General features: G+C 37.1%; 1 protein-coding gene across 1 annotated transcript in view; it reads left to right on the forward strand.

The window, feature by feature from the left end:
* LOC129220981 (uncharacterized) overlaps positions 1-7402 on the forward strand; it is a 116656-nt gene extending 109254 nt beyond the window's left edge. The window contains exons 5-8 of the mRNA XM_054855417.1: positions 415-424; positions 490-825; positions 3601-3972; positions 6218-7402. Coding sequence (XP_054711392.1) covers positions 415-424; positions 490-825; positions 3601-3972; positions 6218-7089 — 1590 coding nt within the window. The 3' untranslated portion in view covers positions 7090-7402. The remainder of the gene's footprint in view (positions 1-414; positions 425-489; positions 826-3600; positions 3973-6217) is intronic.
* Positions 7403-27033: the final 19631 nt, after the last annotated feature.

The following is a 27033-nucleotide window of genomic DNA, read 5'->3' on the forward strand; positions in this document are numbered from 1 at the left end:
AAACTCTCATCTGTTTTGAAGTAAGATACAGCTATAGGTGGGTGTTGCTGTCCAGCATGGTAGAAAACCTTTGAAGCCGACCTACGATTTGAGCTTGTTACGCATTTTGCTCACATCTTTAAAAAAAAAAATCCACTTACTTCTCACTGACTCAAATTGTTATCTACACTAATTGCATTCGCGGGAAAGATCGACTACGTGTAAAAAAAACGAAATGCGTCACTGGCGATGTTAATCATGTGCTTGGCTTGGACAAAAACCAACTGGTGCCAACTGCCAAGAAGACGGCGAACGCGAACACTATTGGTTTACATTTTTTTTTCATCCATAAAAAAATCCCCAGAAGTGGCCATGGAGGCAGACCTTCTGGAAACCTGTTCGGTAACTTTCGGTCTATTTTTTCCGTGAATAGAGTATAGACATTATGTTTAAGGAATGCGCCATGCCAATTTCGACTTTGATTCAGTTGAATTTTTTTGTTCCAGGTACCCCAGATAGCCAGCAGTGACCCCGAGTCCATTGGCTACGCGGGCTCCAACTCTGTCGACAGCGGCTACAAGAGTCTCTGTGCCACTCCGGAGGTCTCGGATAGCCTGAGTGCTCCGGAAGTTCGTCGCAGCGCCTCTGACGTCAGCGCTTCGGACTCTTCGACCACTTCCGGCCGCCCCCGCAGCCTAGACGGCGGTGGGAAGGCCAAGATCAAGATGGGCACGAGGTCCGTGGCGGGAAAGATGCGGGCCGCAGACCGATCGCCGCGGCACGCGAGCGCCATGAATGACGTCACCCTGGATCACCTTATGTACTTGCGACAGTCCTTGAGGAAAGGTACGCTGAATTTGCTGATGTTGATAAGGATCAGTCAATAAATGTCACCAGTAGAGTTACAGTTAATGTTCATTCAAATTAGCAATCCTGCCCACGTCGATGGGCAGTGTAGCTCTGATAAGTTGAGTTACAACCTTGACATTACATTACAGTCCAGGGTCCCCCATGCCTACCACTGTGCGTGTTGTAACCGGTTGGATAGGACCCTGAAGACAGTTCTGTTTTTTGATTCAGACCGAAAGCCTGATCGAGGCCTCCAAAGGTATTGATTTGAAATTGGAACTTGGAGGAATTTGTGACCAAGAACATATTTAACGTGCTCCCAGCTATGATCCTCATAATGTTTACTTTGTTATAGTAGTTCAGTAGAAAAGAGACGTGTTGTTGGCGCGGGTTTGAGTTGGAATACTTTTTCAAAACTACTACAAAAATAATTCAACTCAACTGAGCGCCTGCTACCCACCCTTACTTCCCCCCTAAAAAAATATAAACATTGTCAAGGTCCTAGCTGCACTTATCAGAGACCCGCTGTGCCAGTAGATTCGTTTGTTCTCGAAGCTTCGGAACAAATGTTGCTTGTTGCCGATATTTAAAACAAATTTACCTTTTAGTTGAAGTGTATAAAAGAACGTTTACCTTAACGAAAGGATGACGTAATAAAAAGTGTGGTGTTCATATCCGTCGAGTCAAAATTTATTTTCTTAAGCGCTATGAGATAGAACTGCACCATACGATATCATAGCACCCCCAAAGATCCCCCTATCTGTCATTTACATGATTTAAGGTTGAGCGGCATTAGAATTTCATGTAAATTGGTTGAGATACCTCGTCAAGTACCACTAGGTCGTATTTCCTTTTGTGTACATTCATTACATGACGCATGAGTTTACAAAAATCAAACACTAGTGCAGAATTTTGATGGGTAGTCATTTAAAAATTATAAACAAAATGAATAAGTTATTTGCCAGTTATATACAAGTATAACTGTAAAGACCGCTTCTCTTTTGCTGCTTATTTCTCGTGGTGTATACACAATGAACTACAAGAAAAACATTTATCATGCACATTTTTCAATCCTCTTCTGGGCCCCTCGCAATTGTGACATTTGTGGTAAATCCGTCATTGTTTATTTCTCTTGCTTTGAGTTCAAGGTCTGTATATGCTTCAAGGCAAGTCATGACATAATTTAAACTACTTTGGATCTCACTTAAATTAATACAAATCAATTGCATCGGATAGAACAAGCCCACCTTCTGAGATCGCATGACTGGAAAATCAATATTAAGTGCTTTTTATTGTGTAATAATATATTTATTGAATTTTTGTGACAGGCCAGCACAGCTTTTTATGTGACACGCGAGGGGGCATTTTCCCTCTCAAGTTCTGACAGTTTCTAAGGATTTGAAAAGGCATGTGATTTCTTTAGTCGTTACATAACATCATCGGTAATGACAATATAATGATGTTCGACCTCACTCATTATTTTACTCCACGTTCCAATTAAAAAGGCCGCACCCCATTTTCCCTGATGTTTTACTTACCACATTATTAATATTTATTTATTTTTTTATTTGGCCGAGTTTGTTCTTATGTTAAAGGATGAACCGATTGACAATAAAGTATTTTGTGACACATGAATTTGGTAAATTGACAAGATCAAAATTGATTTTCCTCGCTTTATTCTATCTGACAGCTGTCGGAAATTGAAAAGAGGGAAAAGCGTGGATCAAAAAAGGATTTTCATTTCTATTTATTCTTGCTGCAGAAGTTTTGGATTACAATAGTTGGACGTCTTGATGTGAAGCAAAAAGAACTGTACACTATTTTCTCATATGCTTATAAAGTCTATTGAGTACATCGGATTTAAATCACAGAAACGCATAATAATTTCGTTTAGCAGTGGGTTGTTCTTTTGTGGGATGATCCCATTTAAGACGCTCTTTTAATAACCTCACCGATTGTAGATTACTAATGTCAATCATTCTTCAATTCCTAAAAAAATGCTCGGAATTCCTATCCGACTTCCCGATTGACCAGCCAATTGTGGATTGAAATCTTTGTAACCCTTTAGCATACTTTGAACCCAATCCTTGGAAGGTAGTAAAAATTTTGAAACTTTAGACCTAAAATGAACATTTAATACTTAACGTATCTTGTTTGAAAGTGCGTCAGCATAGGTTTCAGCATTTTGTCGAGAGTTCAAATGTACCCAAGTAGCACGCACGGTGGGGAGATGTTTGGCCAACGGTGGCTAAAGGTAGAAACCGGTGGAAATGGTGAGTCGTCAATGCAACGTTGGCCCTACAGTTTCTGGGCATCGTAGGGGCAACCGTGAACATTTTAGATGGGCCATCGTTGGGAAGTTGCTAGGCACTGTAGCAGACCGTTGGCCCTTCGTTGGCAAATGATTGGTTGGGTAACGGTAGCTAAAGCGGACATTGCCTACCGTTGGCCAACTATGGAGCACACCGTTGGCCAACCATCCATCTCCCAACCGTTTGTCCTACTTGGGTATGATGTGTCGCTTAAAGAAATTGCAAGCTGGTCAGTGTATGGTCAGGAATTTTTTTTCAACGAAGCACTTACGGTAACAGCTACAATGACCAAAAAACGCAACTTCTTAAATAGGTTTTAATTACCAAAAATTTTATCAATGTTGTATCTGCATGTTGAATTTCCGAAATTTGTATTTATCCTCCGTGTCCATTTAAATGACACTCGACTTGTTGTCACACCCTGTATTGCATATTCTCACTATCCCTCATTCCGTTGCAGATCGGAAAGACACCCAAAGGTCTCCCGAGTCCATCCCTTCCTCAGCGACGTCCAGCACCTTCCGGGACAGCGACCTCTCGCCCCGCACCGTGACAGACGACGAGTGGCGGGATCCCGGCCGGGGCTACAACACCTTCCGCAGCCCCCCTCCCGACGCGCCCTTCACCCCCCACGACGGCCGCAGCTCGAGGGGCAGTTCGAGGGGCGGCGAAGACATCGACCAGGAGGGCGGCGGGGAGAGCTCGTCCGACTTCCTGCTCAGCAGGGTGGAGTACTACGACCTGGAGAGCATTCAGGAGTTCCCTCCGAGCAACAACTATGTCACTATGCTGGAAGAGAAGACTCGCTGCGCCAGGTTTCAGATTGTTCCCGGTAATTAATTTTCCCCAATGTCGGCCATTTTAACGTGATTCAATGGTTAACTCTCTAACTATCGCCAATAGCGCCACATTGAAACCAGATTTAAAAACTATTTTTTTTCACCAAACTTGTCCCCGAATCGCCTACATTTGGCGACCAAAAGCTTGGCGATATATTGCCAAGTGCTCGCCAAATTATAACATTACTTGAGTTTTGCATTGCAATGAACACTAATTTTCCCCCAAAAAGGTGTAACAGATCCTTTTTGGAACTTCCGAATGCAACCAAAAAGAGAGGTGCGCAACTAGACCCCACTAAGAGACTACATACCAAATTTCAAGTTCGGCATACCGTTTTTGAGTTCTGTGAGATACGTACATGCATACGTACGCACATACAGACTTTATGAGAAAACTCGTATTCATTAACTTGGGGATCGTCGAAATGGATGTTTCGGACGTCCGTACGTTCTTAGGTAAATATGCATGTGCGGTCGAGCCGAAAAAACAACTCAACACTCATTCGGGGGTGAGCAAAATGAAAATTTAGGCCGGTATTTCAGTGAACTTTTTTTCTAGAATACAATCCTTCCTTTGCTATATATAAGGAAGTTTAAAGATGATATAGGTAACATTCGAAAGAGCATTTTGAGACTTTTTTGGAGCAAAAATTATTTGCCCTCGTGACCCCGTTATCGAGATTTTAAAATTGGAACTTTCTGCTGTCAGAATAAGCACCGATGTTTAATTTATAAAATTGTGGTCAGGTAATAAGTTAAATAAATAAATCTTTTTGTACTGTGAAACTTCATTGCTAGCCTAGTCGATGTCACTTCAGGCAGGAAAAGAGAAAATCTTACCTGCATAGTGTCGAACGTTTTTGAATTTAACACATACATGTATGCTGTTAAAATTCAAAAAAAAGTTAGTTGAAGACATATTTTGTTTTTCCCTAAAAAAAAACCCTAGCCTGAGATACAACTCGCCAAAGATGGCAGCACGAGCCCCATTTCTCATTTGCGAATTTGGACAAAATGTTTAAATGCTTTATATTGTAAGAAATTATATGCTCCACGCGGTTACATTGCGTAACACTTGACAGGGATCCCAAGAATAATAACTGGGATCTCCATAATTGCGTAATGGGGCTTTCCGCGATTGCCTACTGCGCAGATGCATGAGAGCGCCTGAGTTCATATGGCTATAGACAGTCATGAAGGCATGACTGGAAAAAAACCTCCTGACCGAATAGCGGGATAAGTTTATGGCATATCTTTTGACCGCTATTCGGGAAAAAGGGCAACTTGGCTGCCCATCATGTATATTGTGTCAGTGAGTAGAAAAATAAATTAGTTTGTGTGTGTTGTGAACATGGCTTTTCAATTCTCTCCCTCTCCAAAAGTTGATTTATGGAAAATGTGAAAAAGAAGAAGTGGCGAAGATCCTCTACATATATTTGGAACGATAAACGATATTTTGCTGCAGTTTTTTTTTTTTTTTTTTAAGTTTATTATTTTCTCTTTATAATTATGTCCATGCACTATTTAAAAATATGAGTTCATTTTTTCTTGCAACAGCCTTTAAAAAAAACAATTTAAACCAACTTGTGAAATTTTTTGCAAAATTACCAGTTTATTTATTTATTTATTCATTTTTACTATTGACCAATATTACTGAGTGCTACATTTCCTGAAAAGGAGAACTTCCACTTTTGAGGTTAACAATTTTTAGAAGCAACTTGAAAAAATGATGTTTTTAGTATTTTCAATTGGTACATATATTTTTATAAAGAAAAACCCGTTATCTTTCAAATTAAAACTGCAACAAAATAGTGTGCTTTGTTCCAGAAACAATACAATTTAAAAATTTGGTCGAAAATCGCAAGTCAGAAATACGCGCAAGTTGCCACCTTTGATGGGCTTTATTTCGGGTCAGGACTTTTTTTTTTTTTTTTTTTTTGAGAAAACCAAAAATGCATCTCTAACTTACTGTTTCCTGACTTTTAACATATACTAAATTCAGAAACTTCCGAGACTGTGAAGGTATCTCCTATGCCCAGATTGACTTGGACTATACCTACTGAATTCTAAATTTTAATCTTTCAAATGGTTATTCACTTGATGAATAACGAAAATATACCTTTGTGCTTGAAAATTAAATGAATGAATAACCAACATTTTGATGCACAAAAATTGCAATTTTTGTGCACAGAAACGTTGGTGATTCATTCATTTAATGATTCATTTTTTGCTTTCCAGCTCCAAAATCGGTGGATCTTCCCACTGAAAGACACATCAGTTCCTTGTACAGAAAAAGTGAATCTTCCCAGTCCGTTGACGGTGGACTCGCCAGAAATCATCAGCAGTTCACTTATGGTGCAACAGGTCACGCCCCCATGCGGACAATTCGCAATTCCTCAAAGGTGTTATCCCGACACCATCGCCAACACCACGCCACAGACTCAAAACTGACCGAAGCAGCTATTCGCGTGCTGGAGATGATAGAAGATTTCCGCATGGAGGAGGCCATGTCTCGCTCTGGCAGACTTCACCAGTACCAGGCGGCCGGCGATCACCATTCTCAACTAATCCCCAGTTCTTCAGGTGCTATGAGCAACAACTACCCGTCCTCCTCTGTTCCTCACCAGATGTATCATCCACGTTACAGGAAGTCATCGAGTCTCAGGACGGGTGCCAGGCCAGCATCTACAGGTTCGCTCATTGAGCAAGAAATCGATGCACGCAGCATGGCTTCGGCGTCGTCATACGCAGCTTCTGCGGAACATCATGTGTATGAAGAGATCATGTACGATCTCGTTTGCGAAAGAGCAGCAGCATCTTCTGACAGAGCGATGCCCCCTCCCATACCGCCAGAAAGAGGTAGGATGGTACGCAGTCGCTTGCTACCTGTACCTCCTCACGTTTCCTCCCCTCATCATCAACCAGCTTATTCATCACCATTGGCGGTCGATCCTAGGAGGTTGATGCTCAGAAGCCACAAGCATAGGAGCAACAACATGTATTCAATGTTGTCCAGTGCGCGGGACAGGGACAACGTTGACAGGTTTCTTGAAATGGAGTGGCATTTAGCACAAGAAAGAGATAAACTTCCTCCAGATTTTCCTATTTAAAACCTGGTCGTCCTGCTTTCAAATGTTTTCATACTCAATAAGCTGGTGCACGCTGGTCGTATCTAGCTTATTGCGATTAGCAGTCAAACGAATGGTGTAAGACTTTTGCAATCTTTTCGTGGAAAAAAAGGTTTTTCTGACTAGTACCGTGAAAACTATCGCTGTTATGAATTTGTGAAATAATCCCAAGCTATTGGATTTTCGACAGCGTATAAATGGTATTGTTGTTATGGTTGTTGAGACTCATATATCCCGTTATATGTTAGATTTTTTAAAAGCACTGTTGGTGTCAAACATGAAATGGAATGCCTTAGCGGATGAAATAATTAAGGCTAACGCTGCAAGCGAATACTTTTTAAGAAAAAATTATATTTTCTGATGACACCTTAATCATTTCATTTTGCAAGATTGTTCAGGAGCTTTCTATTTTTACAGAGTTTAAAATATTTATTCTATTTTTTAAGTTATCTATGAAAATATATGCCTTCTATTGCATATTTGTGTGACACATTGCAGAACTATATCCGAAATTTAAGTAACTAGTTCCCTTTAATGTTTCATTGAAATTATTATTTTCACATTTTTAGAGTCGATTTCTCTCATTTAGGTTGCTTTTCAAAATCGCTACTCAGACATTTGTAAAAAAGACAAAACATATGAAATATAAGTTTTAATCTAAAAAACCTTGTTTAATTTTTTATTGGATAAAAAAATTAGTATGGAAAAAAAACTTGCGAAACATATAATCTGAGTTGAAGAACTAATTACCATAAAATAGATTAAAGGTTGGTTACAGAAATAGATTTCATCATAAAAATAAAATTTTCGATTTTTCCTCACATTGTTCTTGCTTCTTTTTGAAACTTTTTTTTTATCTAAGCATTATCAAAGGCGTAATTCTTCAAGCGTTAGCCTAATTATTTCTATTATGAGAAGACTATTGGACTAGACGCTAGGTTGTAGCGAATATTTAGCTGTTACTCATATATCATATTTTAGAGAAACAAATCAATATATTATCAACAAAATTGATGTATTTTGTAAAGATGCTTTTAAAAATTCAGAACTAAAAAAAAGGACGCAAAAACTACAACGATATTTTAGAAACTCTGTGAAAGTACCGATATTTATTGTGGATTCACAAAAAGGAAAAATTCAAAATTTTAAAATTTTTACGAGTTCAACGCTTTTTTCTACATATACTGGGTGCTTATAAAATAACGTAAGGTTTTCAGAGCCCTCAAGCAAGTAAAGTATTACACGAAATATTGCCAAATTTCATGGGCGTACATAGTAGACCATGGGATTTCGATTTCTACAATAAAAAAAGGAAAAAAAAAAATAGTACCAAAAGTCACCACCAGGGGAATTTTGGCGTTGCAAAAGTGTATTATTTGCGAATACTAAAGAATTAAATGCCAAAAAAATGCAGCACACATCAAGTTTTTTGCTGCAAATAATTATTGCTTACAAATGAGGTTCAATAAAACCAACAAGAAATTTCAATTTATTACAAGAGAAGAATTTTAGCAAAAGTCGCCAGGAAGAAATTTCGGCGCGGCAGCAAGGATTTCTTTCTGAGTAATATTCATGTAAAATGGTGCTAGGCTTTAGGTACTGAGTGTATGGCGGCAACATTTCTTTGATAGCAGTTTTATTAGTCATGCATATCCTATGGTATGGAGACCGTGGTCGCCTAATCTTTCACCTTACGGTATGGAGACCGTGGTCGCCCAATCTTTCACCTTATTTTTAACCATGAGGATTTCGTAACGGTGCTGTGTATCTGCGACATGTTCCCGATATCTCACCTTTCAAAACTAGAAAAATGTTACAGGAAGGCGAAAGTAATTCCCCCCCCCCTCCCAAGGGTATGGAAAATATTGTGCATTGTATGCAACCCCTGGAAAATTTTGATGTTTGGTCATATTGAACCTCACTTGTTGGTAAAAATCATATTTTGTGAATAAAATTGATGCATATTTTATCAGTTAGCATTTAATACTTCAATAATCTCAGTAATGCATCTTTTCAACGCCAAAATTTCCCCTGATGGCATTTTTTTGTACTTTTTTTTTTTTTTTTTTCAGAAATCGGAATTCCATGCTCTACTGTGTATGCACATGAAATTTAGCAACGTTTCGCCCCCTACTTCACTCGCTAGAGGGCTCTGAACACCTCACTTTATTTTATAACCACCCTGCATATTAGATATGGAAGAAAGTAAAAATGAAATACTCGTGTTTGAAATTAATCAATAGGTTTTTGCTCTTCATGGGCCTAACCTTCTTCACGCAGTCGCCGGCTGAAGTCTCTTTCAGATTTTCCAGTGGGCGGATATGACCGTTTTTGTTATGAAGGGAATTAAGGTGCTGGTTCACGCGGAGTGAAGAGCAAGATTAGGATACCTGTGAAAACCAAATCTCACTTCCTTCAATCCGGCAATTCACTTCGCTCCTCTTGAATCTACGACCCTCTTCATTTTATTTAAAAAAAAAAAAAGCAGCCTTATTCGCAACTCCAATGAACTATAGAGGACGCTGCAGCCACTGTCTAATGGCGGATGAAAGAGGTAGAACAAACAAATGCCGTAATTTATAACTTGCTTTGAGGCTTAGTGAATGGCAGTAATTTTTCATCATGTTTGTGGAAAACTTTTTTTTTTCTATTCTTCTGAAATTACACTACACCATAAACTGTCTGAAGCCTGTAATTTACCCCCAAAAAAACACGTGGAATGGAATGTTTTACCTTTTTCTTTAGTATTGTTTATCACCGCAAGGTAACGTATTCGAGCTCTGGAGTTGCGAATCACTTGAAAGGTTTGTGGAAGATATTTCAGCTGGCGAACTAGTTCGCGAGCTGAATTCTCTTTCACAGACCTTCCAAGTTACCGGGCCGTGTCTGTTACCAATGAACTTTGAATCAGGTGAAGTGAAATGACTCAGATTGATGGAAGCGAGGTTAGGATACCTGACCATATGACAGCAGCTGAAATCGGAACAAAACTGCAATTGAAAAACACATTATCTTTGGTATTCATAAAAAATAAATAAATGAAATGAAAAAATTAAAGCATGCACTTTCATTTCCACAATGCTAAGAACTAATTCGAAACTGATCTAAAAACTCTTTGACATTAACCAATCGAGGATTTTTTTTTATGTAATTTCAAAAACTTTAAACTTTCTGTTTCATTTTCTTTCTTTGCAGCAAAAAATATCTTCAATACCTCACTGTTTGGAACTAAACTCAAGAAATATAATCTAAAATCTACTTAAAGTCAGTTTTTGAATCAAGTTTTGCAATTTTTGTTGTATGACTCAATGTGAACTCTCAAAAAACGCATACTGCTCCGAAAAAATATATATACAAGACCAAACCCAGAAAATATATTGTAAATGTGTGTTCCTTCATCTTTTTTTCTTTATTAAAATTTTCACAAACGATTTCTCTTCCAAGTTCACACGCATAAAGTTTATAGCTGTAAACTAGAAGCCAAGCAAGAAAGAGCAATTTTCTCCTAGAGAGATTTCACAGATCCCTCGTTCTCCTCTTCTGCGACTTGATTTCTTAAATCTACACTCGCTTTTTGGTAATAATTTTAAAACCTCTAATAATTCATTCGAGTAAAAATTACTGGAAGGTAATCCTTCTAAAACATATGCGTTCAAACGCTTGGAGAAAATTCTTCAACCGTTTGTGAAAATTCTTTTCTCTTTCGCGAACGCGAAGTTTAGTCTTTCACCTCCCTAGTTCGCTGGTTCAACTGTTAAGGGCAAATGAAATGTTCTTGATGTCTACACGTTATAAAAATAATCAAATTTAGATAATCATATAATCACATTAGCGTAAAACAGTCAATGCCCACTTGTGCCGTGATATTTGAAGCACTGGTTGCTTGTCAGATATATGTTAACGTGTCTTTGTTGAAAAGATTTAAAAGTTTGACTTTGTACAGTAGACGTTCGCTTTTGCGGTACTTCGACAACAACCGGAACTTAATTGATTGGTCTTGGTCTCTGCAGTTGACGATTTGCGGTGCAACTACCAGAACTTAGTTGATTAGTCTTGGTCTCTGCAATTGACGATTTGCGGTACAACAATCAGAGCTTAATTGATTAGTCTTGGTTTCTGCAGTTGACGATTGGTGGCACAACAACCAATTAACGTTGTTTTTCTTACTTTACTGTTCAGCACAAAGGTATTTATTTATCTTATCTGATCAGTGTTGTCTCTGCAATTGACGATTTGCGGTACAACGACCAGAACTTAATTGATTAGTCGTGGTCTCTGCAATTGAGGATTTGCGGTACAACAATCAGAGCTTAATTGATTAGTGTTGGTCTCTGCAGTTGACGATTTGCGGTACAACAACCAGAACTTAATTGATTAGTCTTGGTCTCTGTAGTAGACGATTTACGGTCCAAATATTATTTATTGAAACATAAAATAAAATTACGCTTTTCATTTTTACAAAATGATGGGTAGCGAGAGTGAATCGGTGGGAGAGAAGACTAGAAAACAAAAGAAAGAAAATACGTAACAAAAATAAAATTCCAAAAAACCTTAGGAGAGTTTTTAACGCAGAAAAATGTTTTGAAAATGGGGGTAGCAACTATCCCGTATCATTGGCTCTGCTAATTGAAGATACAAATGCAAAGTTTTGAGATAAAGAAATCATTGCGTGAAAAATTTTAAGAACAAAGTTTTTAGTACATAATTCTTGACATCTGCACTATTTAATTACCGGTGTTAAAAATTAAAGGGCAACAATTTCAGTTAACTTTTTTTACAAAATTGAGTACTATTGTTTAGATCTAGCCCATGGCATGTATTTAAAATTCCATAAAGTTAAAGGTAAGGATTTTTTTAAAATTCTCTTATGCAGCTTGAGCCAACTACAAATGACATTGCATCTATATTATGGAGTCTGAATGAGCTCTGGTCGCTTGCATAATCAAGACAGTCTGTAAGTGAAGGTTCGTGAAAACAAGCATCTGCTGTAATCCTGTGGAAGCGTTCATGATTTAAAAAAGAAATCATCCATTTTTCTATGACAGGCTTAGAGTCGTTTCATATATATAAAAAAAAAATATGAATTATATGATAACTGCCCTTTTCTGAGTATAACAGTCGTTTCTCTTCGAGATGTTGGTTTATGTCACACACCATGTAAGATTTTCATGTTCGTGTTATTTTGAAAATTCTTAATCCTACAGTTGAAGAATATTGACTACCTCTATATCTTTAACGTTACAGAGAATGTTAATTTCAGCAAATCAACTTAAATTTTATTACTTTTTATGAAACATTGTATATACATTCAGGACATTTTACATGACGACATTACTTTTTACCCTTTGAGTAAACATAATCATGCAGTTAATGTAGCATAACACGTAAACCTCAAAGGTTTGTTTTGCAATTTCATTGAAGTTCCATGGAGTCTCTGTTTATTTTAAATATAATATTTATAACTACTAAAAAATGAGTTTCGTCTTTTAATAGTATGAAACTTTAGCTTAGTTTTGCTTCCCTCTTAACCCCGGCAAATCGAAAATATGTGGTTGTATAAATGATAATTCAGATATCTAATTGCAAACGACTTTTTTTTTTTAACAAGTTTTTTCCTGAGATGGTAGTAGTCGTCTAATCAGTTTTGTTTCATGACTGTAGTCCCAGTTTATTTCTACATCGAGCAAATATTTTTACCTTAAATCTAATGGCTTAATATTTTTTTTCATTTTTAATGTATTGATCAAGAAATTTCATGTTTTTTTTTTTTTTTAAATAGCCAAGAATGTAATTTGCAATATTTTCGAAGAATAGAATCCATTTGGAAATTCCAGAATTTCAATTTAAAAAAAAACATTCTCAACAAAGCACCTGCTGGATAATTTTGTTACAATTCACTTATTCTAATTACTCAGGTGCGCATCGAACCTACATTTTTGAGAGGGGAGGAATTCTTAATTTACTGAATAAATCACCGAACCTTATCAAATTAGAAGAGACGTCAGGCATTATTCGCAATTCCGATGAACTGTAGGAGGCGCTGCTTGCTATCTCTGGTTAATGGTGGATGAAAGAAATAAAACAAACAAGTGCGAAAACAAACCTGCTATCATTCACCTTAGTGAATGACAGTAAGTTTTCGTTTTGTTTATGAGATTTTTCTCTTTTCTATTCTTTTGAAATTACATTACACCATAAACCGTTTGAAACCTATACTTTACCACACAGGAAAAACGTGGAATGGAATGTTTTACCTCTTTCGGTAGTTTCTTAAATCGCCACAAGGTAGCGTATTCTAGCTCTTGAATTGTGAATTCAAAAAATATAATATGCTCTCCAGCATGGGCGCCCATATGCAAAATTTTAGGGGGGGGGGTTGCTCAGATATTTTCCCCATGATTTAGAGGATCAATCAGTTTTCCTTATAGAAACTGATTTCAGTGCAGATTAGAGTTATAAAAATTTGATTTTTTTAATAACTCAATTATTAATGACTCGAGAAGAAATGTTTTTACATTTTGCGAAGAAAAAAGTACTAATAGCAATTAAGTTCTAATTTCTAGGGGGGCTTGTGCCCCCACTTGCTCCCTATATGGATGCCCTTGCTCTCCAGATTTGCCGAATCGTAGTCGAAATTTACCGAATAAGTTATCGATATGCCCCTGAATTTACTTACATAATTAGCTAGCAGAAGTGAACCGAAAATGGACAATTTTTCCAAAACCAATAAAGAACAGCACAAACATATTCCAACATTATTCTTACAGACACTCAACCAAAACATTCATATTTTATATAATTTATGTAACCAGCATAGGTATAACTTTGAATTTGGAACAACACAGTTAAACTGAAACAAAACGTCGAATATAGTAAAAGCAATAAATTCATAGTTGATAGCGCATTACGTTGAACAACTGAGAAATCATATAACTTAAACAATATACATAAATGTTTTTATACAACTGTGAACGTATCGCTGAAATGTTTTAGAGAAATAGGGCTTTTAGTAGTTTTGTATCTAGTGATTGCAATACCTGTATACCGAATCCCGGTAATTCGGGCTATTTTTCAGTTGCTTCATATCGGTATTTGCTGAGGTGAAATACCGATATTTCCGGTACTAGCTGAAAATAACAAATAGTTTTTGTTAAAGAGTTTTCAATTAAACTAATTAGATATTTATTGTTATTTTAAATGTGCATTTCTTTTTTTGATGAAACAGTACCAAAAGCAATCTATTGATGTAATTATATGGCTTCACAAAAGCATGAATTAATAGAATATCAATAAATAAAAGTACCGGAAAGAACACACAAAATGATGTTTTTATCACTAGATGGTGTGATGAATTGCATTTTCACGCGTTTATGCGCCCCATGTTCTTATTTCTTTCAACTACCGACCAACGTGAATTCAGAAAAAATACTTTCAGCTGCAGGAAATTTGTACACTGAAATGACTTCTAGGCTTAGGGACAGTTCAAAAGATGCATTGTATTTCTTACTTGGTTTGGTTATTTTAACAGCTGTTTCTTCATTTTATGTTTGTTCAAACTAAATTTTCATAGTTAATTCACTTTGTGCGTAAAATTGTGAAATACGACAGCGAAACAATATGTTTTTTTAAAAATCCTTTTGGGAAATTTCTAATACCGGTATTCCAGTTTCACGTTTTCAAAAATACCGAAAACTGGTACAACATTTTTGATCCGGTATTGCAATCACTTCTTGTATCTCCTAACACGCTAAAAATCTTTGATGTTTTATATTATACATATCATTTACGAAATCTTTTTCTGAAAACATATCATGTCTATTCATTTTTATCAGGCTTTATACGTACAATTTAAAGGCTTTCATGCCTTAATTTCAATCACCATTGTCATTGAGGGTACTGTTTTGAAAAACGAATGTTGTCCATAATGCATTCATTACGTATGAACTCGGAATCTCAGTTAATTTCTGGAGCAACTTGGGCAATTTAATCATGACATTAGTTGCCATTTGTTACCTAGCCATTAATTTTTAAACGTTCTCTACAGACGTCACATTGTTTTGCCTGTAATTTTAAAACTGGATTCCATTTTGAAAATGACTTTAGAACAGAATTTTATTTTTCCAATGAATGTAGCAAAATTCTTTTTCGAATAACCAATGTGATGCAGCTTCCTGGTCTTGGATTGCACTAAATTCGCGAACTTTCACATTTTTGAAAAAAGTTTTTTTGCGATGATAAACTGAATGTAGATAAATGCACACACTGAAACTCCATAAGTTTCAAATCTGTTTTTAGACATATCCTATATCCTCTATGTTTCTTCCCATCTCTTCTAATGACATCAAACTTTTCAAGGTCACCCACATCTGACTATTTGAAATCTGATTTTTAGATCTACTTTACTTATTGATTTCTGAATTCACACTATTTACTGCTTTAGATTTGCACTATTTACATGAGAAAACTAGTGACCAGACCAGTTTCGAAAAAAAAAAAACCCTCTCATCTTCCTTCCATATGCGTCATTGGTGTGACCTACCTGTAGCTTGATTTGTTGCAGTTTATCTACTAGCACGATTTGCTCGCTTATGTATGTGATTCGTTTGCAATTTTACATGTATATTTTTTAATGCAGTTATCGTTTAATCTATTAGATGAAATGTATATGCAAGTGTTAGTAACCCTTTTAAACTTTTGCATACACCTTTTGGCTAATTACCTTTTCACTTAACCGCCGATTATCTCTGGTTATCATGCCACACTATTCCGTGGATATAATCGGGAGTTTTTTATGTAATTTAAAACTAGGGCGCTGCATCACAATATTGGTTATTATGCCTTCGAAAAGCTTACTGCTTCGAGCACAGATTTCAATCCTAAACTAAATTTGATCAGAATCGCACATTGGTTGTTGCTATTCCAAAGTACAGGATATACGAAAAATAACTGTCGAAGTAGATCTACTTGCATATAGCTGCAATAAAGGTGGATTTTGTTCTTGAACGGCAAAAAGAGCTATCATTTTTAAAAATAATAATAAATATGCGTTATCTTGTAAATAATTTGTTCTTATGCATGGAGCTTCTGGCATATCATTTAACATCTTAGATACTTATTTTGATTTGATGTAATCTATGATTGCATGTTTTATGTTCTTTAATTCAAACACTAGAGCTGATTTTAAAATGTATAAACTTATTGTTCTTTATAGCATAGTAGTTTCGGAGAAAATCTGCAAATGTCATTTGATTTTCGTATTTGAAGCCTCTTTAACTGCAAAAATTACATTTTTAATGTCTTGTGGATGCTGAAATTTCGAAATTAATTCTTTTCACGGAACTATGAGAAAGATAGCTACAGGTTCAGGCTTATTATTGCTTTTTGTCATTTCTAGACATTTAAAAAACCTCACCTGTCGACATATACGGTCAAAATTGGGCTTTTAGAAACTATAAAAAGTAGTACAATAAAAGAAACATCGAAAATATGTAATATCATGGTTCAGTGACTCTCCAGTCAAATACAGATTAAAAGTATAAATCCATAGATGTAGTATTAACTAAATGAACAACGCGAAACCGGTTCCATGAGCCAACGAGATAACCCAGTTAACGGGCAAGCGTCTGAAAAAACTATTAAGGGAAAAAAATCCTGAATAAAATTAAAAGAAAATACTAACTGTAAAAGCTTCAAAACAAACAACTACAAATTTCAATCGACGAAGGTATGTTGTTTTTCTTGTATGTGGCGTAAAAAAAAGGTTGCCCGTTTACTCGAGATGCACCAGTCCTCCCTCGTTCATTGGCAGCTAGTGGTTGCCGCTATGGAGTTGGGTATCTAGCTGTACTACATCTATGTGTAAACCTCAGAAAAGGAGTGGGTAACTGCAAGATGTATATTATTTTCAGTACGTTACCGCCCTATAGCCAGGACTAAGGCAGAAATACATAAAATACACCGCCAGCTCAGTCATTCCATCCGAAGACTGCAGTTTCGTGCTTATTAGCACTCGTCAGCCCGGAATAGGAACTGACTGAGCTGGAGGCGGAAAACCTCTTAAGGAAGCCAAGAGTGCCAAACGAACTGGTAGCTTATATAGAAGGCAGCTCTTTGCTTCCTTAAGAGGTTTTCCGCCTCCAGCTCAGTCACTTCCTATTCTAGGCTGACGAGTGCTAATAAGCACGAAACTGCAGCCCTCGGTTGGAATGACTCATTGTGCGGTGTATTTCATGTAAAATGTATATTAGTTTCTTTATAGGCGTTCTCACGATAATTAGTAAATTAGTGCCCGTAACTATACATTGGAACTTCGCCAATCTTCTCTGAATTCATGGGAAATGTCATGCTTAAATTTAAAGGTGTCGTAAATGATATCCATGCATTAGAACAAATTGGTTCATCTGAACCGAAGACCATTGTTATCATAACCATCCAGTAAAACACTATGCTGGTTCGAATATTATGAACCAAAGGAATATTTTGTTCAGTCTATTAATATTTATAAAACATGTAGTCTTTGTTTCTGTGAGTCATTTATTTTGCTCAACAAGGAGTCTCTTTTCCTGTATATATTTAATGAACCTACCTCAGTTCACTGTATCATTTTTTTCTAATCAAAATAAATTAGTTCATGAAAAACAATCTGACTCCTTTATTCACTCAACAACGTTGTACGCTTATAAAGAGAGTTCACCCTCAACAGTATAACGATAAGCAGGGATGCCCATCCCCCCAAGTTCAATGGCGCAAATTCCCCCCCCCCCTCCCCCAATTTTTTCTCAACCCTCTTTCTGTTTTTATTTTTAGCTCTCTTTTTTAATTTTATTTATTTTTAAAAATATTTTTATTAATTTATTTTTAAAAAATAGTTTTTGTTTATTTATTTTTAAAAACTTTTTTATTTATTTCTTTTTAAAAATATTTTTAATTAATTAATTTTTTAAATATTATTTTATTTATTTATTTATTTTTAATTATTATTAATATTTCATTAGAAAAGTTCTGTGCTACACCAATAACACACACACACCAACTAAATAAATAAATGAAATAAAATATACACAGAATAAAATAAAATAAAAAATAATTTGACTTAAAAATAAATCGATAAATAAATTTAAATAAATAAATTTTAATTTTTTTTTTAAATCCCCCTTTCCCCATTTTAATGGCGCAACTTGCGCCATAATCCCCCCTCCTCCCTGTGAGCACCCCTGACGATAACTGGAAAACGACGCTAATAAAAGCATGAAGTGTGCCAGAACAACCATTCACAAAAGGTTTGCGTTAGTTTTACTGTACTTTCTAAATTGTTACAAACAAAAAGGTTTTATAACTTTATCTTTAAATAAGAAGTGTTAAAGTTTCAGAACAATTTATAATTACAAATAATGTCAAAACAATAATAATGCTACAAAAAACTGACATTACACAATCACAACTTTTGTGATAAAAATTAGAACTTAAATTTTATCCTCCAAAAATTTGAAAACAGCAATATTTTTACTTTAACAATAAGTTTTTTATGCCATTTTTCTAATCATTTGAAACACTCGAACTGGCATAATAAGATAGATGATTTTCAGGCTTTAAAGGAAAAAAAACCTACGTTGTTCACAGATAAATAAACACCTTTGTGCCGGGAAATGACAGGAAATATCCTACGTTGTTTAGCACAAATAAACAGATTACTGAATACATGTGTTTCTGGGTTTCCAGGCACCCCTTTTTCAATTCAAAGTTGTGAGTATTGCAACCGCGCGTAGAGGGCGCTAAAACTAACTCCTACCAAAACGAACTCTCGTAGCCAGAGACTTAAAGAACAATAAAAAACCAAACTGTGAGCGTCGGACGAAGTGTTGTGTTATCATGAAAATAAGTTAATTTCGTAAATATATTTGTAGAAAGGTAAACATAGTTTTGTGTGTGTGTGATTATTAAAATACATTGCTGTCTTCCATACTAGAAGATTTACTTATTCTACCTCGAAGAACACCAACAAATGAGCCTAAATGGATAAGCAACTTATTCTTACCTAGTTTCAATTTAGAATGGGGTCGTTTCCGAAATTTTAAAAGTATTTTTTTCTGAAAGAGCATGCTTAAAAACATGGGATATGACCATTTTTTAAATAATTTGTTTAATTTTAATATTTTTATAAAAAATACTTAAATCGGTGCGCTTTCATTGTTTATTGTTTCTGCCCGATGACATCTCGAATGATGAAGTGCCATTCAATGTTGCCATTCACAGACCAAAATATTTAATTCGCATCTTTACTCACGTGTATTGGCAACGACATAGTTGATAGCAAGCGTAGAGCGCAATTTTAATTCGCTTGTTGATTATCATAATGTGGAAACGCTGTAGAAAGATGCGCTAAAGTGCATCATTTGGGACGTCATCAAGACCACACCTTGTTTGAAAAATAGGACATTTAAAAAAATTAAGTAAAAAACAACCGTTGGGAAAATAAAAATATTTTCTGGGTCTATGTTATTTATTTATTTTTTTTAATTTATTTATTTATTTATTTATTTATTGCTCTATCAATTTCAGTGACTAAAAGTAGTACTTTTGACTGAAGGAAACAACCCCATTGTATTTGTAATACATTTAGAAGAAGGTTGTGTTTGCTAAAGTGAGCTTTTGCATGTTTAGACATCCGGTAAAAGCCAACCCTCACAACTTTGAATTGAAAAAGGGTTTCCTGGAAACCCCGAAACACGTGTATTCAATACTCTATTTATTGATGCTAAATAACGTTGGATATTTCCTGTCAACGTGGTTCAATTAACAGCATAAAGTTCTGTCTGATCAATTGCATTGTCACGCTGGACACGTTAATGCAATCAAGTCGACCAATTGTCTTACTAATACATATCCGTTTTATGTGGCCTGTGAAGTTTCTAAATGGAAGTACAGCAGTACCTTGTTTAATCAGATCAAATCCGGATTTTCCGGATCAAATTTGTAGCCTTTAAAAAAATTATCTTCTCAATTATGGTAGCAAGAACATAAGTACACTTCACAGGCGCATTTTATTTTGATCTTGTGGTCAGTAGCGGATTTAAGGGGGGCAGGGGATTCGTGCCCCCCCCCCCCAAAAAAAGTATGAATTTATTTAACTATTTTATTCACTATTTTTTAATTGACTTCTCCATAGCATTTTTTAAAATGCAAAACGAAAGAAACCATATCGTAGTTTCTTGGGAAAACCATGACATTAATGGAGACGGCATGTAATCTCTATATGTTATCTTAACTGTATCACGGCTTCGAAAACAAATCAGCAACTGCTTTGAAACTCACACAGAAATTGTTCTGAATTTTTCAATAAAACTTAAAGGTTTAATAGCCATGATTTTCTTAATTAAATAATATTTTGTAGTTAAAATACTATAAAATTTTTTATAAAAACACAAATGAGATATGGGTATATGAGTTTATTGGAAAACCTTGCCCTCGTCCTCGTGTTATAATCATTATGACATTGTTCCTAATTAAAACTAATGTACTTAGAAGTACAATCATTAGTCTGAAGGCATCCTAAAATATGTTTAAAAAAAAAAGTAACGAAAACTTAGTTATGATACATCGTATGTGGGTGGGGGAGGTGCTATTCAATTTTCCGGGGCCCCTTCGAAAGATTTTTCTGCATCCGCCCCTGCTTGTGGTGTACATCAGGTAGCATGTGATCTAAGTTTGCACCCGAGCATTAAGGCCCTTTTGGCTCAGCGGCTAAAGCACTGGGTTTTAGTATCACAAAGGTCCGAGGTTTAAATCCCGCATCACTCCTCCTCCGCGTCGTCCACACCCGTACGCCACAATCTGTTAATGATATAGCGCTTGCATGCATGACACATTAAGATGAAAATACGAAGTAATTTGACCACCGATTAGATGGAAAGGCAAACTTCCGGTTTACAGGAGGAAATGGACGCATCTATTAGTTTTCAGGGATGCCAGATTATGCAGATGTACACTCCTGTTTGTGAAAATTGCAACACCATGAAGGAAGCATCATAGCTGAATGAAATTTAATACACAGTTGAGTGGTAATGGTACAAATAAATGATTACATTTTCAAACCAAACACACAATAAAAGAGATAGAAATTAGTATTTTGTGTGGCCACCACTCGTCGCAATAAAAGTTGCTACACGACTCAGCATGGAGTGAAACAAAGTTTGAATATCTGCCTGTGGAAGAGTATACCATATTGTTTGTATGCGCAACCAAAGTTCGTCTGTCGAAGCAACAGGGCGAGGATCACGAGCGAGACACCGCCCAACAAAATCCCACACATGTTCCAACGGTGACATATCTGGGGAATATGCAGGGCAAGGAAGAAGCTGTACCTGCTGCGAATCAAGGTAGGATTTAATTCCTGGAGACATGTGGACGGGCATTATCCTGCTGGAATGCAGTCGCTGGCAATCCTTGCAGGAAAGGAATAGCTTGGGGCTGTAAAACTTCGTTTATGTATCGGGTACTGTTCAAATTGTCTACAATTCATAGCAATTTTGATCGTCCATGATATGCTATGGCACCCCAGACCATAACTCCGGGTGTTCGTCCACTGTGGCGTTCGATAATGCACTCCGGAATGTGTTCACCGGCATAGCGCCCGACACGAAATCGGCCATCATAGTGCCACAAATTGAAGCGGGATTGGTCAGAAAAGACGACCTGCTGCCAATCAGTACGCCAGCTCCTATGCACATTGGCCCATTGTAGCCGCAGGCGGTGATGGTTTTGCGTGAAAGGAATCCTGTATAAAGGAATCCTAGCGCGCAGCCCACGCTGCAGTAGACGTCTCCGAATTGATGAAGCACACAATGAAACACCTGTAGCTGTTGACCACTGTGCTGCTAATTGTCTAGAAGAAGCTGTGTGGTCCTTCAGCGCCATACGCACCAGTCTGTCATCGAGAGCTGACGCCACATTTCGGGGTCCACTCCCGGATTTCCGAGCTGTCTGACCCTCGTCCGTCCACTGCTTCCAAACACGCATGATTGTGATGCTGGTACGCTGCAGACGAGCGGCTACTGCACGATAAGACAATCCAGCTTCACGAAGGTCGTCGATTCTGCCCCGTTCAAACTCCGAAATTTGCTCAAATTTCACTTTCTTTCGTCGAAAAGGCATAGTAAAGATTCAGTTAACGTTTGTTCTAGCGTATAACCACCGATAATCATACACGCCTCGCTACAGCCGTCTATTTATATTCGGTTCGATCCGCCGTTCAGAGGGCGCTGCTCAGCATACGCATGCGCTACCGGTCTGCAATTCTAATCATTTGCATATGAATGCCCTACTTTACATTTCCTGCAATTTTCAGCTCACTCGCGTAGGTCCTTCGTGGTGTTGCAATTTTCACAAAGAGGAGTGTATGTTAGCATCCAAATTAAGCAGAGTCACATTCAAATAAGCGGAACACGCGCATCATATTTTTACACTGTTGAAAATTCAGGGAACTTTTGCGGTAAATATTACTGTAAAATGGAGTATTTACAATACAGAAAAAAATTAACGTAAATTGTACGGAAAAAAATATACGATTGCAGTGCCAATTGATACACCACGTGTCTTACATTGCGAAGCAGATGACACCGTATTTCCCCTCACTCGATGTGACCCAACTGGTATAGGGGTCAGTAAAGCCATCTGCCAAGGCGAAGGTGCCGAGATCGAATCAGCTGCTAGCATGTTGCTTTTTTAAACTCTCGTTTATAGTACCGAAAACAATTTAGAGCAAACTAGTATTTCACGGGAAAAGTTATTGCTAACATGGATGACAGTAACTTTTACCGTAAAATGTCAGGATTGTTCTTAACAAGTGTACATTTCCATGCAATTCGTGGTCAAACTGTACAGTACTTAAACTATATACAGTTATGAGAAACGATATACAGTCGGCAGATTAATTTTCAACAAGATAAACAGGTACACATAAAAGCAAGAGAAAAACTTTTTTCTGTTACGTGATTAATAGATTTTGAAGATAAACTATGATTAATGTTGATATTATTAATTAACGTAGCTTGCATAATCTGTAGAGTTAATGTATCTGCACAGAAGTAAATGTATCGGCACATGGCGTACGTCTGTATTACCTTTGCTATGTACATGACGATATGCATGGTTCCATGACCATGCTTCCTTCAAACTACTCGCGGATTTCAAACAAAAGACAGTGAATGAATTCTTTGTTAAGAAATAGTATTTATTTTTTACTGTCCTGTAAACAGTTCTATGAATTTTTGTTATAAAACATTTTATTTTTATCATAATGTTGTTGTTGTCGTGTACCAGCTAGGGTGGCAATTTTGGGTGCGCTGCTTCACTTTTCCAACTGTATTGTAATTTGGTGTGAAGACCGACTTCCACGGAACACACATGCCATAAGGACTCGTTTGTAGGGTAGGCATTAGACAACCATTCACAACACAACAACACATTCACACTAGTATGTTGTGGCCATCACGAAACTTTCTTCTATATTTTTCCTTTTTCTGATCCCTCCCCATGCTTGACGAGGAAGCAATATTCCTAACAAAAACAAAATTACACATGCAAAAACTTGACGACCATCCCAATGTCTGAATTATTGTAAAAGCAAAGCAAAGAGCAAAAATTGAAAGTTATTTTAAAAGCTTTGCTTGAAATAATTACAAATATTTTATTTGTTAACAAACATAAGATGGCAACAGTTAAAAATTTTAAATCATTGAGATAATATTTCCGGTCATTTCCATACAATTAAAATCACGAGAAATACGCAGACGACAATCTATTACGATTTATCTTTCTTATTGTTGCATTAATAAAACTATTTTTATTCGCAAAAAAAAAAAAAAAAAAAAATCAACACCTCTTGGAGCGATTGGAGTCAAAATTGAACCAAAGCCTGTTTACGTATGGATTCACATATATTCCAAATTTCAACCAGAACGTAGCATTACTTCTTGAGATAGGGCACTCACAATGGAAAAAAAGAACGGGCGATTGCGCTACCCCCTTTTTAGCTGTTGACACCAAAATAAAATCAGCTCTTATACCCACTAAGGGCTACTTGTCAAAAAACTTTTGTTTGATTCCGTTCGTTATTTCTTGAGATACAGCAGTCACAATTGACGACAAAAAACGTTCTATAACTCAACCCCCGTTTGAGCTATTTACACCAAAATTGAATCAGCACCTGCTCCTGTTAGGGGCAACATATGGACCAAATTTTGTTTGATTCTGCCAGTTACTTCCTGAGGAATAGCAAGCACGCGTAACTCAAAAAACGTCCCATTGCTCCACCCCCCCCCCTTGGAGGAATTCGCGCCAAAAACCAATGGGCACAAGTTCACATAGGGGCACGTATGTGTACCGAATTTCGTTCAATTTCATGCGGTAGTTTTTGCTGTAGAGCGACCACAAAAAACTGGTCACACACAGACGTGACACACATACACACACACAGACAGACAGACATTTTCCAAAAATAGTCGAAATGGACTCAGCACACCTCAAAACGTTCGAATCCGTCAAAACTCGAAATTCGAAAATTTGCACGAATCCAATACTTTCTTCTATATATTAGATATAGAAGAAAGTAACAAGGAAAAGACAAGAGCAAGAGTAGAGAAAGTATATTCATGCCCGAGTCGGGATTCGAACCCAGGACCTCCCTATCGCAGTCAGGGCTGACGAACAGTAATTATACTTATTTAAGGATTTGTTTTGCTCGTTACCCATTTTCCTCGGATTACCCCGATTTTCGACTCTACAGATTGCTTTTGATTCCAATTAATCTTGATAAACGAAGCTGTACTGTAACTGCACTTAAAATACTTTTTTTGGTAATCTAAACACTGATGATCTTTTAGAATGCAATATCAGTTGTTTCAAGGCCCGATTTGGAAGTGTGGAGGCCCCGGGGCAGCGAAGGAGTGGAGGCCCCTAATCAGGGTTCGAAAAGATCATTATATTTTCGAAAATATCCGATACTATGATATATATCTGATTATTTTGATATATATGTATATATCCGATATTTTCGACCCGCGAAAGTTAGGATATTTCGTAAAATTTTATTGTGGGGGTTCTTTGCTGTGGAGGCCCAGGAACAGTAGCTCCGCCTGCCCTCCCCTAAATCCGGCCCTGAGTTGTTTCATTATTAAAAAAAAAAAAAAAATCAGCCACACCATGAGTGAACCTCCACCTTGTTAGTCAGACTTCTAAATAAAGTCACGTTTCTCAAGTCCCAGCTGATTGAATAGAAATTCTTTCTTAAGGACTGTCAGATATTGGTCATGTATCAGGTCTTAAATACCGTAGTCCAGAGGTTCCCAAACTTCAGACCTCCGCGGACACCCTCCTGAAAAATTACAAACTTCGCGGACTCCCCCCCCCCTCCGTCCGCGAGCAAAAAAAAAAAGATTTGACTCAGAAAAATCTAGTTATTTCTATTACAGAGAAACCTGTGTAAGTTGACTAAGCTGACCACTTGCGGTGCACTACTTTAGAGGTCAACTTAAGCAGGTGGTCAACTTACAGAGGTTGCTTTATCTGATAAGGGCAATTTCCGTGCCTGAAAAAAGTGGTCAACTTAGACAGGTGGTCAACTTACAAGGGTGGTCAACTTCACAGGTTTTACTGTATATATGTACGTTTTTTTTTCCGCTCTTGTCTGGTTTTCCTTTCTTACATTATTATTTTGAGTTATGCAAGTAAAATTCCATTTGAAATTCAGTTAGCAATGAAAATGTTATCACCAAATTTCTACAACATGTTTACTAACAAAAATGAACTTTTGAACTTCGTGAACAAAACACTGTTAGCCTAGTTTAAGTGTGATAATTTTTCACATGAGTTGCATTTTTATGCCGTATTAGGATTTTAATTATTAATTATGGTTCGGGAAGATCTACCCTGGCAGCGTCGTAGTAGCCTTCATCGCTGTAAAAATGTGCCTCAATGTCTGCATTTTACTTAATATACGAGTAGTTTTGTAACGCTATGAACTTCGTCATGTGCACAAAAATAATTAATCTGTAGTGTGTTTACTTCCGAGAGTTACGGGGGGGGGGGGGCTTCTGCGTCCTGCATGTATACTTAAGCAAGAAGTGGTTTGTTCCTCATAAATGTACTTTCGTTTTGAATTAAAATATCGTTACTCGTCCTTCAATCTCAATTATATTTAATGTTTTAGCTGGATATTACCGCGGACCCCTTGGCATGGACTCGCGGACCCCCGAGAGGGGGGGCCACGGACCACAGTTTGGGAAACTCTGCCGTAGTCGTTTAAGAGGTCACATTTGTCCGACCTTTTAGCGTGATTCACATACCGACGAAATGTCATTTCTCCGACCAAGAGCGGATGGCTTTGGAGGGGATCATAAGCCGGCCAGTCATTTCAAATTTTCCTGAGGGGTCAAAATGTGCATACGAAACGCATATTCTATCTGAAACAACGAAAACCGCACCCAAATATAAGTAAACACATTAATTTCTCTAAGGCAATTGCCCCCTCCTGACCCCAACCCCCCTAAATGACGGGTCTGGTTATCAGTGCAATTTTTGCACACTAATAAATAGAGGCTTTGGGGCGAGTTCTTTGAAATACAAGAACTTAAAACGTAGTTTTGAGCTATCTTTGGTGACTTAAAGGGAGGTCATGACCTTTCTCCCCCCTCCCTCTGAATCTGCCCCTGTCTCCAACTAACGTAGTATAAGGACAATAGAAATGGAACGCCCAATGCTCCCTGCGCCCAATATGCTCAACGTCCAGTGTTCCCGGCGCCCAATATGTCCGGCGCTTAATGTTCCCGGCGCAAAATTTACGACGACCAATCTTTTTATACCAAAAAAAGTGAGTCGATTGTTTACTCGCTCTCTCGCTTGCTTACTTTATTCTTTAAGTTCATTTTTTAT

The sequence above is a fragment of the Uloborus diversus genome, chromosome 4, assembly GCF_026930045.1.
Source record: "Uloborus diversus isolate 005 chromosome 4, Udiv.v.3.1, whole genome shotgun sequence".
Classification (NCBI taxonomy): Eukaryota; Metazoa; Arthropoda; class Arachnida; order Araneae; family Uloboridae; genus Uloborus; species Uloborus diversus.